Consider the following 22,336-nt stretch of genomic DNA (forward strand, 5'->3'; position numbering starts at 1 on the left):
TTGCACCAGGAATCACCTCACCTTCTGTTCTGCAGCTGCTCTGGAAGCATGAAATCTTCCTGACTTAAATCTTGAGGTTTTTCACCAAAGGTGAGATTTCCATCCTGATCAGCTGCACAAATGAGGTAGGGGACATACTGTTGCTATTTTTCTTCTCACTGTATTTAGGCACTTAGTTAAGACTGTGCTTTCCTGCCAGTCAGCAAAATCCTTGTGTTGTGCTGATCCTTGTAGCCTTGGGATTGCCGCCGCACACGCCTGCAGGAGCTGCTGCTGGGGCAGGCTCCGCACCGGGGCTGATGGCCGGGTGGGATGGTGCAGCCACGCAGCTGGTGGAGTTAATAGCTTTGGCTTAATATCTCCTTCCCCCTGATTCTGACCAGCCACAGCATGATTTGCTCAGCTCCGCGGCCGACAGGCTGCTCTGCAGCCCTGGCTCTTCATGCCCCGGCCCTGCTGATGGTCTTTCGCTGCCCGACCTGAACGTGTGTGCTTTGGGGCTGCTCCGGACCCGCGTGGGGCTCTGCTCTGCCACCTGCCCCTCAAAAGGACCCAGGGATATCGCCTGGCGCTCGTGCAATGAATTGCCATAAAAGCGAGTAGCGAGATTTTCCTTTCGCAAAAACGTGCTGCTTTTTCAGAGGGGTCGAGGTGAATCCTTGCCCCTGTCCCTGCCAAGTTCCAGTAACTGTTTCCTCAGGGCTGGGCTGGGCTGGGGGGGAGGCGGTGGTGCTGGCTGAGCAGAGCGCGTGCGGTGCTGATGCCACCTAGTGCCTCTGAACGTGGGACTGGACACGACAGCCGGAGCAGCTCCTGCTCTGCCCGCTGCCCCACGCCTGCTCGGGCACACCAAGGAGCTCAGCCGGACTTCAGCTCTTTCCTAAGCCCATCTGCAGTTCTCTTACCGTGAGAATAAGAAACAAACTGGTATTTGAAGATGTTTTGGAGTTGCTGCTTCTAGCACAGGCTTGTTCTCTGGGGATGCTAAAATTCAAAATTAAGCAAAGCCACAAAACTTGAACTTGCTGTCACGGGAGGTTTGCTGCCTGCTGGGCTCTGTGGGATGCTGGGCAGGCACTGCTGAGGCTCAGCCAGTTCTCGTGCCATCATCCTTCATCACTTTTCCAGGTTGCCTGCACAGCTCTCCTTTGGTAACCTCCAAACCCTGTCAGACACGGGGCAGGAGGAAAAGATCTTGTCCTCATTCAGGCTGAGGATAACTCACCATCCCGTCAGCTGAAGCAGCTGCCTGGTATTTAGGAGCAGCCCTGACTGATACTAATCAAGCTCTTGTGGACTTCAGAGAAATTAAACCTTAATTCCTCTTTGCTGTTGTGGTTTCCTGGAGCATGGGGTAATTGCTATCCAAGTGCTGCCAAAGCTGCGGTCTCTGAGTAATTGGAGTATGAGTGGATCTTGTTCTGATTAGGGCTTGGCTGGGGTTGATGCGTGCTCGGGGCAGTGGGATGAGGAGCATGCGCTCATCAGCCCGTGGGGTTTGTTGGGAAGGAACGAATGGCCGTGCTGAAAAACCTGAGCCCAGGCCATGCTGGGGGCTTTGCTTGGTGGACTGCAGGCAGCAAGGCCAGGGTGTGGGGCTCACCCTGCTCGCTTTGGGAGCTGAAGAGCCTGTCTCTCACCTGCATGCATGAACATGGCCAGCACACGCGTTTCTGTGCTTTGCTATAACTTCACCCCATGCAAGATAAGACCTGCTGGTCTTTGGGGTCTCTGTTGCTGCCCAAGGTCAACCCAAGACAGCAAAAACAAAGGACTAGTTAACAGGAGCCCTGCGTGAGGCCTCGCTGTCCCTGGCAGGAGGCTGATGAGTAATGGTGCAACAAGCCCACAAGCTCAGCTGTGCCTGATGATCTTTCATGGCACACACAGAGTGGTTTTTCTCTGAACGGAACAGGAAGCAGTTTGCGGTAGTTGCTGTCCTCGCAGCCATCACTGGTTCAGCTGCTCTCAGGGACCCTGCACTGAGCCTACAGCGTCTGTGACCTGCCCCCTCCCCGTGACTCTGCTGGACCTCCCAGAGCCCCGACCCCCCTGAGGGTGGGAGGGAGCGTCAGGGCAGCACTGGGACTGCTATCGAAGGAACTGCAGCATGGGAGGTGCAGGTGTGTTTGTGCCATCAGAAAGGGGAAGCGGTGAGGTGGTTGAGCCAGAGGCCCCTGTGAGCAAACCAACCACACGGCTGCTGCTTCCCTGATGAGTCTTCGCTTCTTGCTTTGATCCAGCAGCTGGAGAAGAAGCCGGGGCTGTCAGATGCAAGCATGCACAGGGAACCTGCCAGAGAGATGCCTGCAGCCCTCAGGGTAAGTCACTTTCTGCATGAGCTCCATCCCGTGACAACAGAGTTGTTGCTCCTCTTCCTCAAAGCCTTGTGAGGAAGCAGCTTGTCTTGAAGCCAAAAGTCCAAGTGCTGGGTTTTGTTTGGCCTCCTCCCTGCACACGCTTGAAGGCGAAACGTGGGCTGGGGGAGCCTCAGCCTACAAGGACCTTCACTCTGCTGTGACTGAAGAGGAGGAGACAAGGTCAGGGGTTAACTCAGTCTGTCCCTGTGTTTGGTCTTGGGCAGTGCTGGGGTAACTGAACATTCTGCGGGTGCTGCTCTTGGCTCCTGCTGCTGCTGTGCCACAGCAGAAGGTTTGCAAGGACACCTCGGCACTGCCCACGGCTGGGCTTGGGCTGGGCACAAGATGGGTCCATGCCTGGATACCTCCAACCTTCTCCCCCAGCTGCCCACCCCAGGACTGGGGACCTGGCTTATCGGGGAGATCGAGGCAGAGCGGATGTGGGAAGGGGAGTGCTGGGCAGGTGACGTTCTGGGGTTTGTGGCCAGGCGAGGGGAATGCCCTTCGCCACTTGCCTTTGCATAATACCAGCCCAGTGTGGGCTCCATGCCATGGAGGTGATTGTGGCCTTTCCCAAACCGGCTGAGCTCTGCTCAGCAAGGCCACAAACATGAGCTGAACAGCAGGGAGAAGGTTTGGTCTGGCCCAGGAGCCCAATAGCCACACAGAGATAAAACTCGGCTTCTTCAGCCTCATCGTGGGATTGGGAGCAAAGTTTGGAGCCAGTCTGAGCTGTGGGGCTGGTGCTAATCGGGAGCAGTGGGCTTGGGCACCTCAGGGAGAGGAGTTCAGTCCCTTGGGGTGGTTTGGAGATAGCCAAAATAGCTCCCACCTGCCTCCCAGCCTGGGAGAGCTGAGAAGGGCTTGGAGAAAGGTCCTTGCCAGGGGATGGGGACGTGCTGTGAGCTGCAAGATGACAGTGATGTTGCAGACAGACAGGGTCTTGTGCCTTCTCTTGCAGAGGCTCTGCCATGGCACTTGAAAACGATGCCAAAGGTGCAGATATCAAGCCTGTGATCTTAACTCTTACCCTGCATTGAAGGTGAAGGTGACTCTTACCCAGGTGAACGTTCTGCACCTGCAGAACTGCCTTAAAGATGATGGTTTGTCAGGCTGACAGCTCATGGTCATGAATGGAAGCAGGGAGGTTTTGGCAGAGGGGGAAGTGGGTTATGGTGTGTTAACAGCTTGTTTTCTGTTTCTGTCGGTAATCCTCGAGTGGCGTTGAGGGGCTCTGTGTGCTCCAAGGCCACTAAACCCCAGGCCCTGCTGTAGGAAGTCACTGACCCATCACACAGGTGGGAACGCCAGAGACCAGGAATTTCTCTCTGGCTACAGCTTCCATCAGCTGATACTTCTGACAAAACACTTGGCTTCTCCACTCCCCCCTTGGCAGCCCCTGGGCTGCAGCCTGCAGTGCTGCCTTAGACCGCGCTGAGCTCTGCTGTGCTCTGTGCCGTCGTCTCCTGCTTGGGGTTATACCTTGCACAGGGCTCAGAGGGTTCCCAAATGTCAGATTCGCTGCTCAACCACTCCTGGCCATCGTTTTCAAAGCGCTGGAAGAAGAGATGGTCCTTTAAGCGAGGTAATGGCCTTGTGTGCGGGGAGAGCTGTCTGAGCTGTGTGTGGGGAGCTGGGCTGCTGCAGGGCAGTCGGGAGAGCCTGTCCCAGACCAGCAGGTAGCAAAGAGTTCTGGGGCATCTGGGCAGAGCTTGGTGGTGGGCGCACCCCGCTCCTCTCTGCAGGGGACACTGCGAAGTGTTGGTTAACACTTTTCCTTCCGTTTCATCTTCTTTTCAAGGCACATAAATGCTTTTAGGAGCTGGGTAACGGGTTAAATATCAGCCTTCTGGTTTTGTGATAAATTTGTTTCATTGCTGCCAGTGAGCTGGAGGTCCTGGTGTTTGTAGACAGCTGTCTCTGTGTGGCTGCCCAGCAATGGCTGAGCCTTATGTTGAAAGTTTGGCATTTGAGCAGATGCTGGGGAAAAGATTCCTCCAGGCTTTCAGAGAGGGCTGACGAGCAGAACGCCTGTGTTTGGAGCACAGTCTGAGCTGTGGTGGTTTGTGTGGCACTGACTGGGCTTCACGGTGTCTGACACCAGGGATGGGAAATGCCAGCAACGGTGTGAACTGGCCTCATTCCTGCATGCAGTGCCGTGACTTGGAAAGAGGGAAGTGAGAGCCCCAGAAAGCAGGACGTTTGCAGTCCCAGAGGAGCCGGACACTGCTGTCCTTGCCTGCAAGCACTAACTTCAGACTGATGTTTTTGGGTATCTTTATCTGTGGTATTAGAGCTCTTGATATTCTTTCTCCCTTGTTATCCCCTCACCCACCCAGTTCTCTTCTGGTGTGTATGTGCAGGAGATCGATATCCAAACTGAACTGTCAAAGGAAGGTTAATTCAGAGCAGGAGGCAGGGTCGTGCAGGCTCTGATCTGTGGTGAGCCTCAAGCAGCTCCCCAGAGCCCCGGCTAGGACACCCCCCTCCAGCCTCCCAAGTGCCATGCCTGCTGGTACAGTTACGGGCTCACTGGGAAGGCTCAGGTGGGCTAAGGTCTATAATAAGTTAGTCAGCCTCACAGTGTTTGCAAGCACTGACTGCTTTGGAGAATGTCTCTGTAGAGCCCTCTCCCCCCAGCACGTGCTTGCAGAGCATTTTGTCCCGCTGGGGCTTGGGCTGTGGGCACAAAACATTTGGGTCTTGCTCAGCTCTTCTTGTTTTGGCCTTCTGCACCGTGGCACTCGCCGCTCCATGGGGGACCTTCCCTCCGTGCCTGGCAGTCACTGGAGGAAGCTGCACGGTGACTCTTAGTTTGTGGCTTGGACAGTGTCAGAGGGGCTGCAAATCCCCCCTCAGCCCTGCCAAGACCCTTCAGCTGAGAGCGGGCTGAGGACTGTGCTGGCTCCCCACTCCTCTGGCCCTTCACGCCCAAAAAACAGGCCCCAAACGCAGTGATAAGACAGCAGCTTGCTGTACAGTATGTTACAGTGTCGGACAGCTTATCTTCTCCCCTCCTCCAGCCTGGGCCACATGAGCCAATCCCCACTGCTGCCAACTGCTGATGATGTGGGGCCCAGACCAGGCAAAGGACTGCACTTCATCTGATTTTGGCACAGTGAGTTTAGCACTTGCTTTACTGAGGTTTTACCCTATAGCTCTGGGCGTTTGCAGGACAGTATGTAAAGGGCAGCTGGTGTGGGGCCAGCAAAGCAGGAGCCAGGAGAAGATGGAATAATTTTTGTTTCTTCTTTGTGCTGCTCTCTGTGGTTTCCCAGCAGTCTCTACCCATGACTGCTGGGAAATGCCCAGATGCTCTGGTCTTTCCTTCCTCCTAGGATTGTTTCACATAGTAGAAGTGACCAGTGCCTTTGTCCTGCCACGTTTGGTGTGGCCTTTCCCCACTGGAAGTGCAGAGAGTGTTTGATGCTTGGGGGATGTGATCTGCATGGCAAGAGCTCACATCCACGTTTCCTTTGATGTTTCCCCTGCCAGCGCCAGCCTGGCTCCAGGGTCACTCAGGGACCTGCAGCATCCTGCGCTGAGCAGCAGAGCAGGCAGCTGAGAATGGGCCACTGCTGGCAAAGCTTGTTCCAGCACTGGCTGCTCTGGTGTCCTATGGTGTCCTCAGGACTCTGCTGTCCTGCCAAGACATTTGTGGGTATGTCTCCAGTGAATGGCCTGTCTGAGGAAAATGAGCAAAGGCAGTTGCAGGAGGGAGATTTTGACTGTAGGTCTGAATAGGAAGTATTAAAACCTTTGCTGGGGTCCCAGTGGCCTTGCACAGAGTTACAGCAGCATGGAGTTTTCTTCCTTGAGACAAACTAGCTCAATTGGCTGATCCCACTGTCCCCACAGCACCAAAACCCCCCGAGACTAACCCAAAGCATCACATGCAGCGGACATCGGTCACTACTTCCTTCCTCCCCACGCAGGAGCCTGGAGTCATCATGTTTTGCCTGCCGGGAAGCCCTGGCAAAGTTCAGCAGAGCCCCGCTTGTGTGCAGCGACCTGCCCAGCCCAGCCAGCAATGCTTCCTCCCCAGCTCTGCCCTGGGAATTCCTCTCATGAGGCTGCTCCCTCCAGCAATAACCTTTTATGGTTCCTGGCCAGAGGCGAATTAAGCAACTGCAATACCTAATCTGCTTAATGTTCTCCTAAAGCAAACAGCATACGTTCTTGAAAGTGTCATTTTGTCATCCTATCTTCAGCTTCAGCTGAGTAAAGGTGAATGCTGCTATCTGCCAGTGCCTAGAGAGCCAAGACGCACCATCCCCTTACCACCATGCTGCAGCTAGACGGAGCATGGGTCCTTCCAACCAGGCTCGAGCACAGTCCAGGAGACTCGAGAGGCTCCAGAGCTTGCCATACATGCTGATATACAGGTGACCACCTCGATCGTGGATATAGGGATGTCCGCAGACCCCCAGACCTGCCTCTCTCCTCTGTGTCCTTCATGCTGGTCCTTCTTTCCCCATCATGCCAGAATCTGATGCCTGAAAGTGTTTTTTCCCCCATAAGCCCCTCCAGCAGCCCCCCTTGCCCAAGCATCCACACAGCTTGGCTCTATACATGGTGCCAGCCCAGCATCAACTGACTGAGGTGTTAGATGTGGGGAGCCCTGAATTGTCATGTCTGATACTCATGCATTGCCTAAAATGGTCTCCCCATTGCTGTAGCTCTGTACTGCTGCCTAACAGCCACTGCCGCCAAGCTCACCGGAGGCTGGCTGCAAATCTGATTTACTGCGTGTTGAACAGGAGTGTCTGTAGTCTCTGAGGAGAATAGAAGTTGTTTGGTGGGCCTGGAGGGGGTCTGTTGACTGCAGCCTACGTCTTAGCCAAATCCTGAGCCCTGCATGGCACAGGCAGAGCACGGGGAATATTTTCCAGGCCTCCAAGGAGCTGACTCTGTTCCAGGGATCTGCTTCAGAGCTGCAGACTGGAGCCTGATGCAGGCCCAGAGTAGCCTTGGCAGGACAGCCGGACCCTGTGTGGGAGGAAAACACCTCTTTGTTTTAGCTAAACCTGAGGGCCAAGGCTCTGGTCTCCGTGAGGCCGCAATGCTTGTCAGCTCCCGCAGCTATGTCCCTGCTGCCTCTCGGGGCTTTGCTGCTTCCTCTGCAGGTAGTTCACTGCTGCAAGTGGTAGCGAGAGCAGGGAATCTCCTTTTTCTTCCTTCCTTGGACTGGTATGAGGGAAACACCATTTGTCCTGGTCCCCCTGGGACCCTCCCCACCATCTCGTTGCTCCCCTAGGGTCCGTTCTACTTCAGCCTTCATCGCAGCCAGTTTTGGAGACTCAGTGGCTTTTACAGCCCACTGGCATCTTTGACTGCTCTTTCCTGCAAGCTCATGCCAAAACTGGAGCTGGTTCAAATGTATATTCACTTCAAAATGCTGATTTTTTTATTACAAGCTGAATGGAGGCAATCCAGATGCATCCGAGGAAAACAAAAGGCGATGTTCAATAGCTCACTAAACCTCCACCAGCTTTACAGATAGAGCGTTATAGGTGCAGCTATGTCCTGGGCAGGAGTTTGCCTATTAATTAAAAATGACTTGTGAAGTAAATTCTACAGCCTTGCTAGAAAGCCTGTTTCAAATTTTCCCTGCTCTTATAGTTAGAAAACCCTTAATTAAAATAGTGCCTTCACAGAGTGCTAGCTTTCTTTATTATTTATAGACCCTCACTTGAAATTACTGCACACATTTAAACACACCAAACACTTCTTAAAACAGAAAATCTGGCATCTTCAGCGTGCAGTGGGATCCAAGGAACAAAGCTCCAAACTCTCCCTCACGTTTGCTGCCTTTTTCTAGTTGGCACTACGCAATTTCTGGCTGCATTGCATAGCATTAAAACCCACAGCAGGATGCAAGGTTTCCAAGAGTGTGTTTTTTAACAATGTCTTCCTCATATTAATGTTTTTATACTTGGCTTTCCTGGAGTATGATGGATTTCTAGCAGTTTCTTGCTGTTTTTTTTCCTGTTGGACAGATATAGCCGCTTACAGTCTCTTGCTATTGATCTCTGCATCTTCAGAGATCCACCATGGTGCTGCAGCCAGCAGCCTGGCTTTTCTCCATTTGCCTCAGCTGTATGTATCCAAAGGAATACAAGGCCTCTGTGAGTCATGCGATGGTTTAGAGATTGTGGCTAAAGTTTACAGTGTGTCTTGTTACATCGGAATGTGCTTCAGTCAGCTGGACAATCTATTGTAGCATGAGGCACATCCAGACCTTGGTTTTGTTTCTCAGTGAGTTATTGGATGGTGTACACACACTCAGGTTCACACTCGCTTAGCAATCCTGGGCGGGGAAAATCCTCATGAGTGAGCCGGCACCATGAGAACTATGCACTCCCGCTGTTGCTCCGCATACTCAATGTTGTCTGGAGTCACTAATGTGCCTCCAATTTGGCCTCCCAGTGGCATCCCTTATTCCTTATGGAAAATAAAATCACTGTCAGTATTTTTAGTCATAGTTTTCTGTTTTAAAGTCCCATAATGTCAAGCACAGCCATAAAAATATACTTAACTCTTCTGGTTTACTGTGGAAACAGACTCTGCAGCACCGGACATCCTAAAAGGGTCTGGCTGGGATGGTGCAAGCCTGGTCTCTGCTGTGCACATGCTGTGGCTCGAAGGATGAGGTTTCCGCTGTTAGAGAATGCCTGCACCAGGTTCCCAGAGGATCGAGGCTGCTGAGGTCCTGAGATTTCCTGGTAGTGCCTGTCTGCAAAGGGTGAGGGACCAGAGGGCCACGTGGAGCATTCCAGCACTGCCTAATGTCACCTGTCCGTGTGTAGCTGATTTTACATCCCTCTTAGCCATCTGGTTACCTTGCTGTGACCTCTGTCTTGCAGGATCCGACTGCAAGCCATGTTTACGGGAATTCACTGACCACAGCACCCCTGCTTTGGAGTATCGCAACCCCAAAAGCTTCCTCCCATCCCTGATTGCTGAGGATGACAGCAGCCTCTGCACCAGCATGGCTGAAGAAAAGGCAAGTATCCTCTTTCCTTCTGCTACCACCATGTGAGGCAGGAGCCAAGGTCAGCAAGATGAGTGGTCAGCATCATACTCAGAGGGGTCTGTGGTGGAGTAAGAGTGGGGGAAAGGAGTACTGATCCAGATTACCAAGGAATACAAGGTTATATTGCTTCTGCTGCTGGGAAAAATCATACCTCTGTGCTTTGTATTGGCGTTAGGGGGAATGAGACACAGAGGGATCTCAGGGACTGGAGGCAGCATCCACAGACCCCTGTAGCAAGCCAGGCCGGTGGGGCTGGGGCAGGTCTAGCTGTGAGGTGCAGTAGGAGAGCGCTACTATTAGAAAGTCTAGTTTGGAAAAACCAGCTGCAGGCCTGGCCCTGCTAGCTGCAGGTGGGCTGTTTGCCATGAGAAGGGAAAGAACAGCAGCTCTAGCTCTGCACAGGAGGGTGGGTGCGAAGCTCTCAGGGGGGATTTGTGCCCTCAGGCTAAGCTGTCAGTGCCTTTGCAGGAGGACTCATCTTCCACAGAGCTGGATGCCCCAGCAGCAGACTCACACAGCAGCACAGAGGATCTTCTCTCAGACTCCACTCTCCACGGCACAGAGTATTACAGAGATCTGGGACTCCTGAGCCTGCCAATTGCCAAAACAGTGCCAGAGACAGCAGCACAGCCAGAACAAGCAAGCCAGGCTGTGTCTGCCACTTGCTTATTGGAAGAGAGACCAGGGGCTCTGAGCAAAATGTCTGTGGATGTTGCTTTTTCCAATCCTGTTTCCTGCTCAGTACGTTACGGCAAGGCTGACTGCCATTATCTGAACAAAGGCCACATTTGCTCCTGTTCAGCAGCGTGGGAAGATGGTGCCAGCACTTCTGAGTGTCCTGCAGATGCAGACAAAGAGCTGGACCTGCAGGAAGCTGAAGAGTCTTTCCCCACACTGGTGAGATCTATGTCTACCTCTCGAAGGCACAGCTGGGAGAGCCCTTTATCACCCATGGACTGCAAGCGCAGGTACAGCAGAACTGTGAGCAATACTTGATATATGTGGTACAACGATGAGCGATATTTGATATATATGGTACAATGATGCTACATGAGGCTGGAGTGATCACATTTCCCTGAGCTCGAGCTGCGGCTGGATGGTCTCCCTCGCTTGCCAGCATCTGCCAGAGCAGCTGGATGCCTACTGCTCATGTTGGGTAGGATGTGGAGGAACAGATGCTAGGGCAGCAAGAGGCTTTTAAGTCTCCTTGGCAGTAGGAAGACCCTCTTTTCCCAGTCTTGGGGCAGGGAAGATGATCTCTCATCTGGAGAGTGCTTGTTTCTGTCAGGAGGGAACCTTGAACAGCATAAGCTGCCCTGATGGTGTCCATCCTCTGGCTCCGAAGGAACTTGGCCCACCCAAGGGATCAAGAGAGCTCTGTCAAATCCTTTTCCTTCTTGCCTGTGAATTGGCTTGGTGGTGCCTGTGCCTGCAGTCGCCGCAGTGTCCTCCAGCCCTCTGTCCTCCACATGGCTGCAGAGGAGAGCATATTTTAAAGTATGATGCTGAGCTCTGCCTGGGAGTGGTTTCCAGGCCTGGCATTACTGCTGTTCTCCACTCCTGCCACATGAATGCCTTGGGCTCCAGGATCCTACACACATGCATTCCCTGCTGACAAATGTATTGATCTCCAGGATGACTGGGAGTTAGGTGCAAGCCAGCAAGGACTATTTTTATCTCTCCTCCTTATAAGGTACCCTAAAATTATCTCGGCCTGAGATCTTGGCAGTTCTTTATCAAGCTCAGACTTTGGTTCTCAGACCTATTGTTGTACCATGTGCCACGTGCACGGTTTATGCTGCGTAACAGGCACGTGAGCAATGGCGGCACAGAGTGGTTGTCAGTGTCAGGGACTTGTTCGGACCCCTCGCTGGGTGATTAAGCATGTGTGAGTGCAGGGCCAGGGAAGAGGAATATGCCCCACTGTCCCTTAAGCAAATGCTTCCTGAAGCCTGTCTCTGGCAGCAGGAATGAATTGACAGTGATCTGCAGACAGAACTGATGCGGAGTAAGATTTTCCACTGAGCCCTATCCATCATTTTGCTTCTATGTTGTTGGCACTGCAGCAGCACTTGATGTTCAGAGAACCATAGGGCACTGGGGGAGCCGGTCCACCCCTCGTTTCCCAGAAAAGGATTTCTTTTTCCTTCCTCAAAGGTGGGCCCCAGCGAGAGCAGGATTTATGATACGATGCTACAGTGATGATTCGATAAACGACAACTGCCACTTCTAAATGTCCAGAGGGACTTTTCTGGCATTGCAGCTAACAGGGCAGCAGCTCTCATGCAGGCAAGGCAGGCTGCTGTCTGGGTGGCTGCACAGTCTCAGGGGTTGCTAAGAGATCAGCGAGAGCTGTCCAGCCTAAACATCCCGGGTGACCAAGGAGCTGGTGGACTTGCTGATGGCAGCCAGAGAAACTGTTTTTAAGAGGCTCAGGACTTGGCGTCCAGGCTGACGCTTCTTGGCATTTTCTTTTCCGTGTGCCTGCCGTGGTGACCCTCATTGTTCCAGCTGCATGACCTCTTTAGGACTGTCCACCCAAGGCTAGGACATTGCAGGGGCTGTGCCATGCCTGACACAATGGGCAGGTCTGCTAAACTGGCTTGTTCCTCTTCCTTGTCTTAGATTCAGCCTGGATGCCACAGAGATGGGCAGTGACCCAGAGCAGGAGGATGTGGAGAAGGGGAGCCTGTCCTGCCCACAGCCTTGCGTGTCCCTTCAGCTGCCCAAAGGGGAACTGGAAACCTGGAGCAGCAGTGGAGGTGCCACGGTAATCAAAGTGGAGATAGAGCCATTGTGCTCGAACCTCATGGTCAGCCCTGGCTTGGAGGAGGCGGTGAGTTTGCGAGGGCTGTGCGCATATTGGCAGCAGGGCAAGCTATGGGTGCAGAATGCAACACTTGCAGGTGTTGGCTGCAGGCTGGACTCCCTTGAAGCCAGCATTGAACCAGGTATGCCAGGAGGTCTGCAGGAATGTCAGCAAGGATGGGCTTTCTCTGCTCTGGGACAAACTGCCCCATCTTGCAGGATAAAGGCCCTGGGAGCTGGCTGATGCACAGCCCTCTTTCCCATAAATCTAGCTGGAGTTTCCCATGCTGCAACTTGTGCCTGTTGCCTCTTGTCCTGTCACTGTGCACCTCTAAGAGGAGTCTGGCTCCACCCTCTCTATAATCCTCTGTCGGGTAGTTGAAGACAGCAGTATCACCCCCCTTTCAAACTGCTTTCCTCTGGGGAGTATCTTTAGATTCAATTAGTATTAAAAGGACAATTGCATCACAGTGCTACATGTTCTATAAAAGTGAGAAGTGCCTAAGAAGGTTTCAGCTACAAGTGTCGCTTACTCCAGCCTCCCTGGAGCCCACACCTGAAACCAGCAAACAGCTGGGCCTTATGGCTTGCTGTCATCAGAACCCTGACAAAACGAGAGAAGGGCTGAGGAGTCAGTCTGTTTCCAGTGACATTTTGGGTCTTGATCTCATCTTGTGCTCCGACATAGCACAGGTATCAAACCACACAGCAAGGGAATCGGCCCTCAGGCTCCCAAGGCAGGCATGCAGGGTAGGAGGCTGTGGGAAGGCAGGGATGATCGCTGGCACTTAAGCCGAGATTCCTTGCATTACACCTTGCCAGCCATACTGTGACTCGATGGGGGCTCCCTTGGTGCACAAAGGACCAAAGATATCCATGACTTTTTACTGCTCCAGGAATGTGGCAGCAACGGGAAGAGACTGAGGTCAAAGTCTGTCCCATCAGCATGCGAGACGGTTGCCCCCCCTCAGATACACTGCAGTTTTGACACTTCTCTTCCAGCCATGGAAGGTTGGTATAGACTATATATATGGCATTAAATGAGTTCAAGGTGTCTGTAATTAAGAAGATAAAAAGCTGGAGATGTAGCCTCTGCAAGCCCAGACATATTCTGCCCTTCCCTTCTACATGGTTCCAGGAGCTCCTGAAATAAAAAGTCAAGCTGACTTTGAGTCTGATCCTGGCTAACAGCGCAGTCTAATCTTAGACATGCCCATCCCCAGTGACACGTTGCCATATAACCTCTCTGTGGCTGGTGCACTGGTCACTCCCTACTCGCACCAGGCAAAGATGATTTCCTAGGAACAAAAAGCACTGCTTCATCTGCCTGGATTTAAGTGTGCCCTTTCTCCTGTACCCCCAAAGAATGGAGCAAACATGGTCTGTTCGCAGGCCCCTTCTGACAGCGGTGCCCTTAACTAACCCACAGTGCCCAGCTGGCAGGGAGCAGGCTTTGGGACAAGGCTGTCAGATTCTGGTTCCTGCACTGAAAGCCAAAGAGCCTTAGAAAAACAAAGGCACCCTAGCTCCTGTAAAATTCATTTTGGCCTTCACTGTGCTGCTGGAATCCATTAATACCTCCCATCTGTGAGGACTGCCCCAGAGCAAAATGTAGAGACTTGTTAAGAGTACAGCCTGGGAAGTGGAAGTAAAGCTGGCTGTCATGGGGAGGGTCTCTGGGGTGGTATCAACTTCCACCCTTTAGCTGCAAGCAGGATCTTCAGAACTTAATGTAATACAGGCTGGAGAAGGGAGGGGTAACACAGAAAAGTGATGTAGCCTCCAACTCCCCCACAGAACTGCAGTGCAGCCTTTCCCTCCCTAACTGCTCCCAGCACTTCTCCCTGCCCATTAAAGGCAGAGTGAGAGCCCGGCAAGATTAACAGGATCCAAATGCATAGCTTGCAACATGGTGCTCTGCAAAAGCAAATCAGGATCCCTGCTGAGAGTGTTTTGTGTTCCAGGTGTTGAACCCCCTGCTCTGGAGATGCTGGAGAAGGACCACGTGTCCCCAGACCACGTGTAGGTATTGTCAGTCCTGGCTGTTTTGAGCTGGCAGAGATTCTTGAGTATATCTGAGCTAGTGGAGATTGAATAGCAAAGGAGATCCCACCTCATGCTGGGGCATAGCTGAGAAGTTGGTTTTAAACCAGCACCTGATGCTTTGTGGGGTGCAGAATGTCTTTGCAAGGACATTTTTTAATCCCTCACTTTTCTTTTGTCCCATTCCTGGTAGGCTAATTGTCCAGCAAGTACTTCAGGAGCTGAAACATTATCATGGGTAAGAGTATTTGGGAGAGGGATGAGGGTGGGGAGGCCATAGGTCTGCCTAGGACTCACCTGGCAAATGACACTGTGGGGCAAATCCCCAGGGTACCAGAGTCACTGTATTCTTCCAGTGAAACTAAGGCAGAATTGCAAGGAGAAGTAGCATTTCATGTGCCTCTTCTGTAACTCTAAAGATGTTCCTGCCCTGTCTCCAAAGATGAGCCTTTCTGCTGACCCAAAGTTCCTGCTCTTGTGTTCTTTGCTGTGCATCTGACGTCTTTTCCCTGCACAGGGCAAAGCAGAGAGCTTGTGTGCAAGAAGGCAGTGATTCTTCTCCACAGAACCTCACCTGGTTTGAGTTCCTGTCTAATGAGTAAGTGAGACAGATAGTAATCCACGCACTTTGTGCTCCCAGTACAAACTGATTTCAAGCCCCCCTCCATCTAAACTCTACTGCCCTGCTAATACTGCATGCAAGACACTGGTATGTGCAGCGGTTCAGCCAGGATCTGGGCCTCATTGTACATGGCACTGCAAAAAGACAGAGACAGCCAGAACTCGCACACTTGGAAATTTCAGCTCCTTATTTGCAAGTGTCCCATTAATAAATTACATGACTGGTGCTGAACCAGATCCGCCAGGAGATGGAAAGCTCAGAGATGGGGTCCTAAAGTAACGCTTCAGATGAGCTTCATCAGTGATCTCCATGAACTGTGCCTGGGCAGTTAAATTCCCCTTAGTTAAGATGTTTTTGGTCTTGTTTCAGAAATGAGGACAGTGGAAAAAGCGATAAAGCAGAGAGAGGCACGAAGGTGATGCGACGTCTGAGTTCCCTGCGGAGCCGAGTCACCGGATCCTGGCAGAAGGATAAGGTGAGGGAGAGGTGCCGAATTTGTGTAAGGAACTGTTGAATTCTTCAAGGGGATCTAACCCCAGGGACCAGTTACTTGGATTGCCCTTGGATGGCTGAGGCCGCTATATTGGTCCGCAGATGTGCTGTGACCCCTAACAGAATGCGCTGGACAGAATGATCCCTGACTTTCAGCCCACCTTGCTCCAGGGCATGTTCTGGCTGCTTTCTTGCTGTCTTAGCACGAGCTGTGCAGACCAAGAGAGGAGTGCTTTGGCTGGGTGACTGCCTGGATCACCTGCTGTGCCAAGGGGGAGAGCCTGCAGAGGCACAGACATGTGCTGCAGTGCTGGGTCTTGCCCTTCGTCGCACATGGACCTAGACTAAAGGGCCTTTAGGAAGGCATTTGGGAAAAGCACTACCATCCCAAAGGTCTGGGCAGAAAGGTGCCCACTGTACTTGCTGTGCACCAGCTTCCTGCATGCTCGTTTTTACTGGTGGGGAAAACAATGTGTGAGCAGTGCAAAGCCTGTAATGGAGCTCTGTTTTTCTCTCCTTCCAGGGTAAGAACAAAGAGCAGCCAAAAGAGAGAGAGAAGGAGAAAGAGATAAAGGAGCCAAAAGAGAGGTGGAAAGAGATCAATAGACACCAGCTTGTGCCAGGGGTTTTCTCCAGCTGCACCAGCTGCTCACTGTGTGCCAAACCTCTTGTGAATAAAAGTGGTCTGCAGTGCCTGAGTGAGTATTGCTGGCACTGTCTGGCTTTGCCTGGCTAAAACCCACTCCCCAGCCTTCCCTCCAGCCCAGGCTGGCCATTCCCCTGCTTAAAGCAGCCTCACGGGTTGCTTCACTTCTCTGCCTGGCTTCACTGTACCCCATCACCCTGCTTGGCCTGGCTTGCTTGTTTCTCCAAATAGTCCAAAATGATCTCTAAATCTTGCCTGGCAATAGTTTATCCTCATTTTCTTTGGCCACTTGACCATTTCCTGCCCCTTTCCCCCAAGGAGGGTTCTAGGCCAAATTTTCCTTTAATTTTTTTTTTCACTCAAAGTTCTGCTTTCTCCATGCAAATATGCCTGCTGCCTGAGCGAAGCTGAATCTTTTAGGGTGTTTTTCAGAGTGGCTCAGCATCTACCCTGTGCATGGGCACAGGAATTTCTGGAGTATCCAAAACTTTATTATCTAACATAAAAGTCAAATAGACCCTCCTAGGACCTGCATGGGTGAGCTTGTTGCTTTTCAGATATAAGTAGTGCACAGGAATGGCAGCTGCTCCTTTGCCAGCGTGCATGGGACTCTGTCCTGGCACTGCATTCACTGTGGCATTGCTGCATGGCTTTGGCTGATGGACAAACCCCGCCCCTCCTATTTGGAGCAGGTACACAGGGCACTGAAGAACATTTTAATTCCCAAGGGATTGTCTGTGGGCAGAGAAAATCCTCTGGAAATGAGACAATTGCTCTCTTTCTCTACCCTGTATCCTCAAGCAATGCTCGCTCTCCAGTAAGGGTCTCTCAAAGGCTCTTAAGGTCAGTAAAACCTTCCTAGGGCATAAAAGAACTGGCTGCCCTTGGACGCGCACTGTGAGAAGTATATTTTCCCTTCAGGGCAGCTGGAGGGAAACTGAAAAGGACCACAGGCCTGGCTATTAGTGGACGTTTTTCAGGTGTCACAGCAAAAAAAGTAGGAAGCAGGGAGCTGAATAAGAGCAAGTGCTTTATGGGTGTTTAGAGAGAACCCAAACATTAAAGGAGGAGCAGAATTATGCCTTGTCACTCCTGTCTGTGGAACCTCCTAGAAGAGGCTCAGTTTGCAGTTTTGCACACTGCTCTACAAAAAATATCTGAACCTGAGAAGACCCAGACAGTCCTTGATCCCCAGTACACTAAGAGCTTGCAGCCATGCTCTGCATGGTCTTGGGAACTCTGAGGTCATTGCCAGTGTGAGTGATTCTTCTCTGGACAGCCACTATGGAGATCTGTGATCTGGAGCGCAAGGAGTTAGTGCTAGCTATCGAAATGGGAATATAGCTCGGCCTATTGTCATCCATCATAAATGCACAGGGACTGGACATGAGTTATAGTAATTTCTACCATGTTTCTCAGCCCTTCCGTGAGGAATCTGTGTTCTTGAGTCTTGCTAACACTCAGGAGAAAAACCTCCAAGGTGGCCGAGGAGCTGGTTTGTGTTTGAGACTCTGTAACATCTCCTTTGGCTTTCTGGGCTGCTCAAGGGTACACTGCCCAGGCTAACATGGGTGGCAGGGCAGCAAAGCTGGTTTTTGCATGTTCCCTTTGCAGTGCTTGAACTGAGGCTGAACAACTGGGCAGGGTTCTGAGATGTTCATTAATGGCCTGTCTGTGATCAGATCTGGATTGAGACTTGTTGTGTGACAGCTGTTAGCCCGAGAGTGACTATATTTGGATTTTGCTGGGCTGAAACCCTTTGCAAGCTGCTTCTGGGTAGCAGAGCTGATAGTTGATATCACTAGTTCCTGTTATTGCAGCTAGGAGCAACGCATGGTCTCCTGACTAGCCACTGATAGGGCTCCTGAAAAGCAAGCTTCGGGGCCACTGTGCAGCCAGACCGGCAGGCCGACTTTTCGGAAGAGCAAACTGCTCTGTCAGGGCTCAGTCTGAGCTGCGGTTGTTGCCAAGATCTGAAGGTATTTGGCTGCTGATCTTGTTTTCTCATAATGAACTCACATTTCACCATCTACACGCTTTGGCCCTCGGCCAGCTCTCGGTCCATCTCACGGTCAGGTGCTGCGGTTTATGTTCTCTCTACGGTATTTTTAACTGCAGCACCACCACGTGGTAGAAGACAAAAAGGCTCATAGAAAGAAAAGATGGTAGTTAAAGAAAGGGATGAGCTGAAGCCAGGAGGAGGAAGGATGGGAAAATGATTAGGAAGCCTGCCTGAGGTCCTTCCACTGTCCAGTAGACACAAAAAGTCTGGTGGCTTCCATAGCTGTGATGAAATAGAGGAGCAAGAGATCTTCTTATTAAAGTAACAGCAGGAGGAATTCTGCTTTTAATTCAGAACAAGGAACCATTGTTCTGCTAGAAACATGCACGTGAACTGTGAAGAAGGTAGGCAGCCCAGGTGGCCCTTGTTTGGTGGTCACTTTTTTCCCTCTCCCACTCGATTCCTCCCATCTATCCTCACGCCACACAGTACAAAATCTGCCAGGGAAGGAGGCTGTGATATGTGTTGAGAGTATAAGTGCAGGAAACATTCTGCAGCTCCAGTTTTGGAGTCTCACAGATGTAATGTTAGGAGCCTGGCAGGGATGAAAAACAAAGAGGAATTCTTGCAGTCACTGGAATCTCTACAACAGTGGCCACCCAAACTTCGCTGTTACGTAAACTTTGAGCTGTGAGTCTCTAGGTTTATTGTTCACCTGGAAATGGAGAAAGCTCCTTTTCAGCCTTTGCTGTCAAGAGTAGAGAAGGTTCTGTGCCTAAATTAATCCTCTCTTATAAACATGCTTTCAGAGTTTATGCAACAGGAGTTAGATGAGTCCCAGGAAAGCCCTGACAGGAAGAGAACTCTCCAAGCAGGCTGTGCCATGGAGGTGAGCCAAGGATATGCCATGGAATACAGATGGCAGGAGGATTGCTTCCCTCCTAGCGACTTGTGCTTGAGCACTGAGGTGCTCACCCAGTAGAAGTGGGTCTTCTGCATCTTCTTTAGTTGAAAGTTACATCTCTATTACTTTATGGGAAAGGTGGAGCCCCCCTAGGGGGGGGTCAGATGGACCATTCCCTTCAAGAAACCTATAGCTGCAACCAAAGTGTTTGGTAGGGTTCAGACAAATTCCTCTTCTTTAAGAGAAAGTGCTCGGTTTAATGAATCTTCCTGAATAATACAGGCTGGGCTGGACATCAGACTGTCTACTCATCCTAGGCTGACCCTTGCTGGCTGCTTCAGTATACAGGTCGATTTATAAGAAATTGCTGTAACGACTAGTCTCCAGGACTTATTTAAGGCACGTTGCGAAAGAGATCTGGAGAACCATTTTCTTTCTCACAACAGTTCTGCGGGAAAATGGAGGACATAGGTTCCTGGCGTTTGTCAGGCAAACATCCTCCACCCATGCTTCTTTATCTGTAAGGGAGGCCAGAGTGGCTTTTGGTTTTGACTTGAAATTCGGTGTGAAATTCACCTCTCACTTGGCACTTGTGCCTGCATGCTTTTGCTTTTAGGATTCCCAGTGCAGCACCAATAAGCTAATTGGGAAGGGCGGTTTTGGCTTGTAGTAAGAAGGAATTGTTTGAGCGGAAATTTCAGCATAGAAAATCATAGCCCACACAGAGTCCTGAGAAATCTGAAAAGCAGCAGGCAACCTGGAACTTCGCATTTCTGGAGGGAGACACAGCTGCCAAAAAGCTTTTATTTTGGGGGGGGAAAGGAGGTGTGGCTGCTGTAACATGATGACAGGGATAAATGGACTGGGAGTCCCACTTGAAATAAATTATTATCGACAGGAGTCCAAATAAAACAGGCAAAACCAAAGCAACTGCGATAGGCTGTGGGTTAATGCGGTTAAGAGCCAATGAAGCAGGATCTAAAGTAAATGTGAAAGTGGTCTGCAGCACTGGTTTCAGAGGAAACACTGAGCTATGAGTCTGCTGACACAGAGCTGGCTCTACTGAACTCTAGAGATTTTAGAAAAGGAAGCTGAAGAATATACTATTCTTAGCATTTCTCCTTTTCTGCTTTTCACTTCCATTTCATATCTGGGCAGTACTGCCTTCATCTGGAACATGTCCAAGGTGCTGCTCTTTGCATTCCCTGATAAGACCTCAGGATCTTGTACACTTGGCCTGACAAATGCATAAGGCTGTATGACAGTAATCTCCCTGCAATTCATTCAGTGAAAAATCTTTTGTTATTGCAGAATTACACAGGATTAGAAAGTTAGTGCTATTCTCTTCTTTGCAATCCAAACCTTAGCTCTAAGCTACAGTCTTTCAGCTGGTTGCTGTGCCAGATTTTGCACTGATTTTGTGGAGATGCCCTGAGGCCAGCCGCACAAGCACAGCACGTTCTCTCCATGACAGCTGTAGTTGGGCAATCTGCAGTGCTTTACTTTTATATTACAGCAAAGCACAAAGTTTGAAGTGTCTAAGGATGAATCATTCACCAAGTGACAGCCAGCTGTTTACCCCCGAACCACTTTCTTTAATGATTATTTCTCAGTAGTGCTGAGAGGCCCCAGTAAACAACTTGGACCTTGTTGTGCTTAGTCCTGTACAGAAGCAGCACAAAAGGGTACATTTCTGAAAAGCTTGCAAGTACAAGATGCAGAGAAAAATAAAATCAAACAGGTTGCAGTGTGGAAACCAGAGATGATATTGGTCCCATGGTGGTGTAGGATTTCAGCACATTTCCAGCCCAAACAGTGGTGGGTTCTTTCAAAACAGCGTGGGAAAGCTGTAGGGTGGAGTTTGAGAGGGAAGTTTGTTTTATAATTGTGTACGTTGCATTTTCAAGCTTGACAGGCAACTTGGATGTGACAAACTTGTGATGGAGATCAGTTCAGTATCGTAAATCCTCAGAGCAACTCACAGATCAGGAGGTAAGGTTTAGGTCATGAGCTTTTCTCATTTTTCCTCCTTGCAGAGTACTTCAGCAGCCCAGTGCTAGTACTAGGTCAAACCTTATTGGAGTCAGGGAAACGGTAATTTTTCCAGCAAGTGATTTAGTTATACAAGTCAGTGTACAAATCTGCTGATAGTGAAGATAATTCTCCTTTTCTTTCGGTGTTTGTCTGTGCAGGGGTCGTTGGCGAAGGCCCAGGCAGGCACTTGCAGCCACAGGGTTGATAAGGAAGCCAGTGTCCTGCCAACCTGCTGGGGACCCCAACCTCCCCTTGGCAGCAGTGGCTGTAAACATTTCAGCATGTTTTGAATGACAAATCCCACCAGGCTTTTAATAACAAATTGTGTATTTAGAGTAAGTCCCAGGCGCTGCGCAAACACATGAAATACTGTGTTAAAGCTGTCACTCGGGATGCTACATCCCATCCGTTAAGGGCCTGTTTAGTCTTTGTTCCCACCAGAGGCAGACGCTGATGGAAGGCAGGTCCCCCGCAATGCCCCGTGGTGCGGGACACTCACCGCCATGGCTGGGGCAGGGGAGAGGCCTGGCGGCTCTTGATTCCAGCCATCTCCCCCATCCCGGGAGCGGGCTGAGGGGGAAGCCCGGGCTGGCGGTGGTCGGTGCCCTCCCCGAGGGGAAGGCCCGGGCTATCGTTGGTGGTCGCTGCCCTCCCTGAGGGGAAGGCCCGGGCTATCGTTGGTGGTCGGTGCCCTCCCTGAGGGGAAGGCCCGGGCTATCGTTGGTGGTCGCTGCCCTCCCTGAGGGGGAATCCCGGGCTGGCGCCGGTGGTCGCTGCCCTCCCCGAGGGGACCGGGACCCTCCCTCGGCCGGGCCGCGGCGCGCAGGCGCGCACCCTCGTCTTCCTTTTGCTTCCGGGACATCGGGGCGTTTCCTGTTGCTGTGGCGGCGGCTCCCGGGACCGAGAGTGCAACCGGCGGCTCCCGGGGGAGTCCGGTAAGAGACCAGGGTGTCAGCGCGCCCGCCGGCGCCCCGAGCCTCGGCCCCCGGCTCCCCGCGGAGCTATCCCCTCCCGGCCGTAGCGAGCCCTCCCGGCACGGGGAGGCCCCCTTCCCAAGGCCGCGGCCCGGTGCCCACCCCGCTCCCGGTCCCTGCAGCGGGGCAGTGCCGCTCCCGGGGCTCCGCAGTGGCCGCGCTGCGGGGGATTCAACGGGCAGCCGCGGGGGGAGCCTGCCCGCCGGCCGCGGCCACCTAGCAACGTGCCGCAGCGGGCAGTTACACAACGGCGGCCTCGGGCAGCGCGGAGGGGCTGCGGAGCTCAGCCCGGGCAGCCGGTGTGTCGTCCCCTTCGTGACGATCCCCGCAGGGTTTACAGCCGTCCCGGTGTAGCGGATCAGGGCTTAATCTGGGGGACTGTACATAGCTTGAGAAGATCCAGGCTTTGTCTTAG

General features: G+C 51.9%; 1 protein-coding gene across 7 annotated transcripts in view; it reads left to right on the forward strand.

Annotated features, from left to right (window-relative positions):
* The first annotated feature begins 1,938 nt into the window (after positions 1-1,938).
* Positions 1,939-22,336, forward strand: part of ARHGEF18 (Rho/Rac guanine nucleotide exchange factor 18) — a 52,142-nt gene continuing 31,744 nt past the window's right edge. For 2 of the 7 annotated variants that reach the window (XM_027812692.2, XM_055707842.1), the window contains exons 1-11: positions 1,939-2,123; positions 2,244-2,321; positions 9,227-9,366; positions 9,865-10,364; positions 12,022-12,232; positions 13,101-13,215; positions 14,169-14,226; positions 14,441-14,485; positions 14,765-14,845; positions 15,239-15,344; positions 15,885-16,059. In XM_027812692.2, the coding sequence (XP_027668493.2) occupies positions 2,111-2,123; positions 2,244-2,321; positions 9,227-9,366; positions 9,865-10,364; positions 12,022-12,232; positions 13,101-13,215; positions 14,169-14,226; positions 14,441-14,485; positions 14,765-14,845; positions 15,239-15,344; positions 15,885-16,059 (1,522 nt within the window). In that variant the 5' untranslated portion in view covers positions 1,939-2,110. Of the gene's footprint in view, positions 2,124-2,243; positions 2,322-3,854; positions 3,946-9,226; positions 9,367-9,864; positions 10,365-12,021; positions 12,233-13,100; positions 13,216-14,168; positions 14,227-14,440; positions 14,486-14,764; positions 14,846-15,238; positions 15,345-15,884; positions 16,060-22,336 lie in introns of those variants that run through there. The other 5 variants (XM_055707843.1, XM_055707844.1, XM_027812695.2 and 2 more) reach the window with 4 other exon arrangements.

Source organism: Falco cherrug, chromosome 4, assembly GCF_023634085.1.
Source record: "Falco cherrug isolate bFalChe1 chromosome 4, bFalChe1.pri, whole genome shotgun sequence".
Lineage (NCBI taxonomy): Eukaryota > Metazoa > Chordata > Aves > Falconiformes > Falconidae > Falco > Falco cherrug.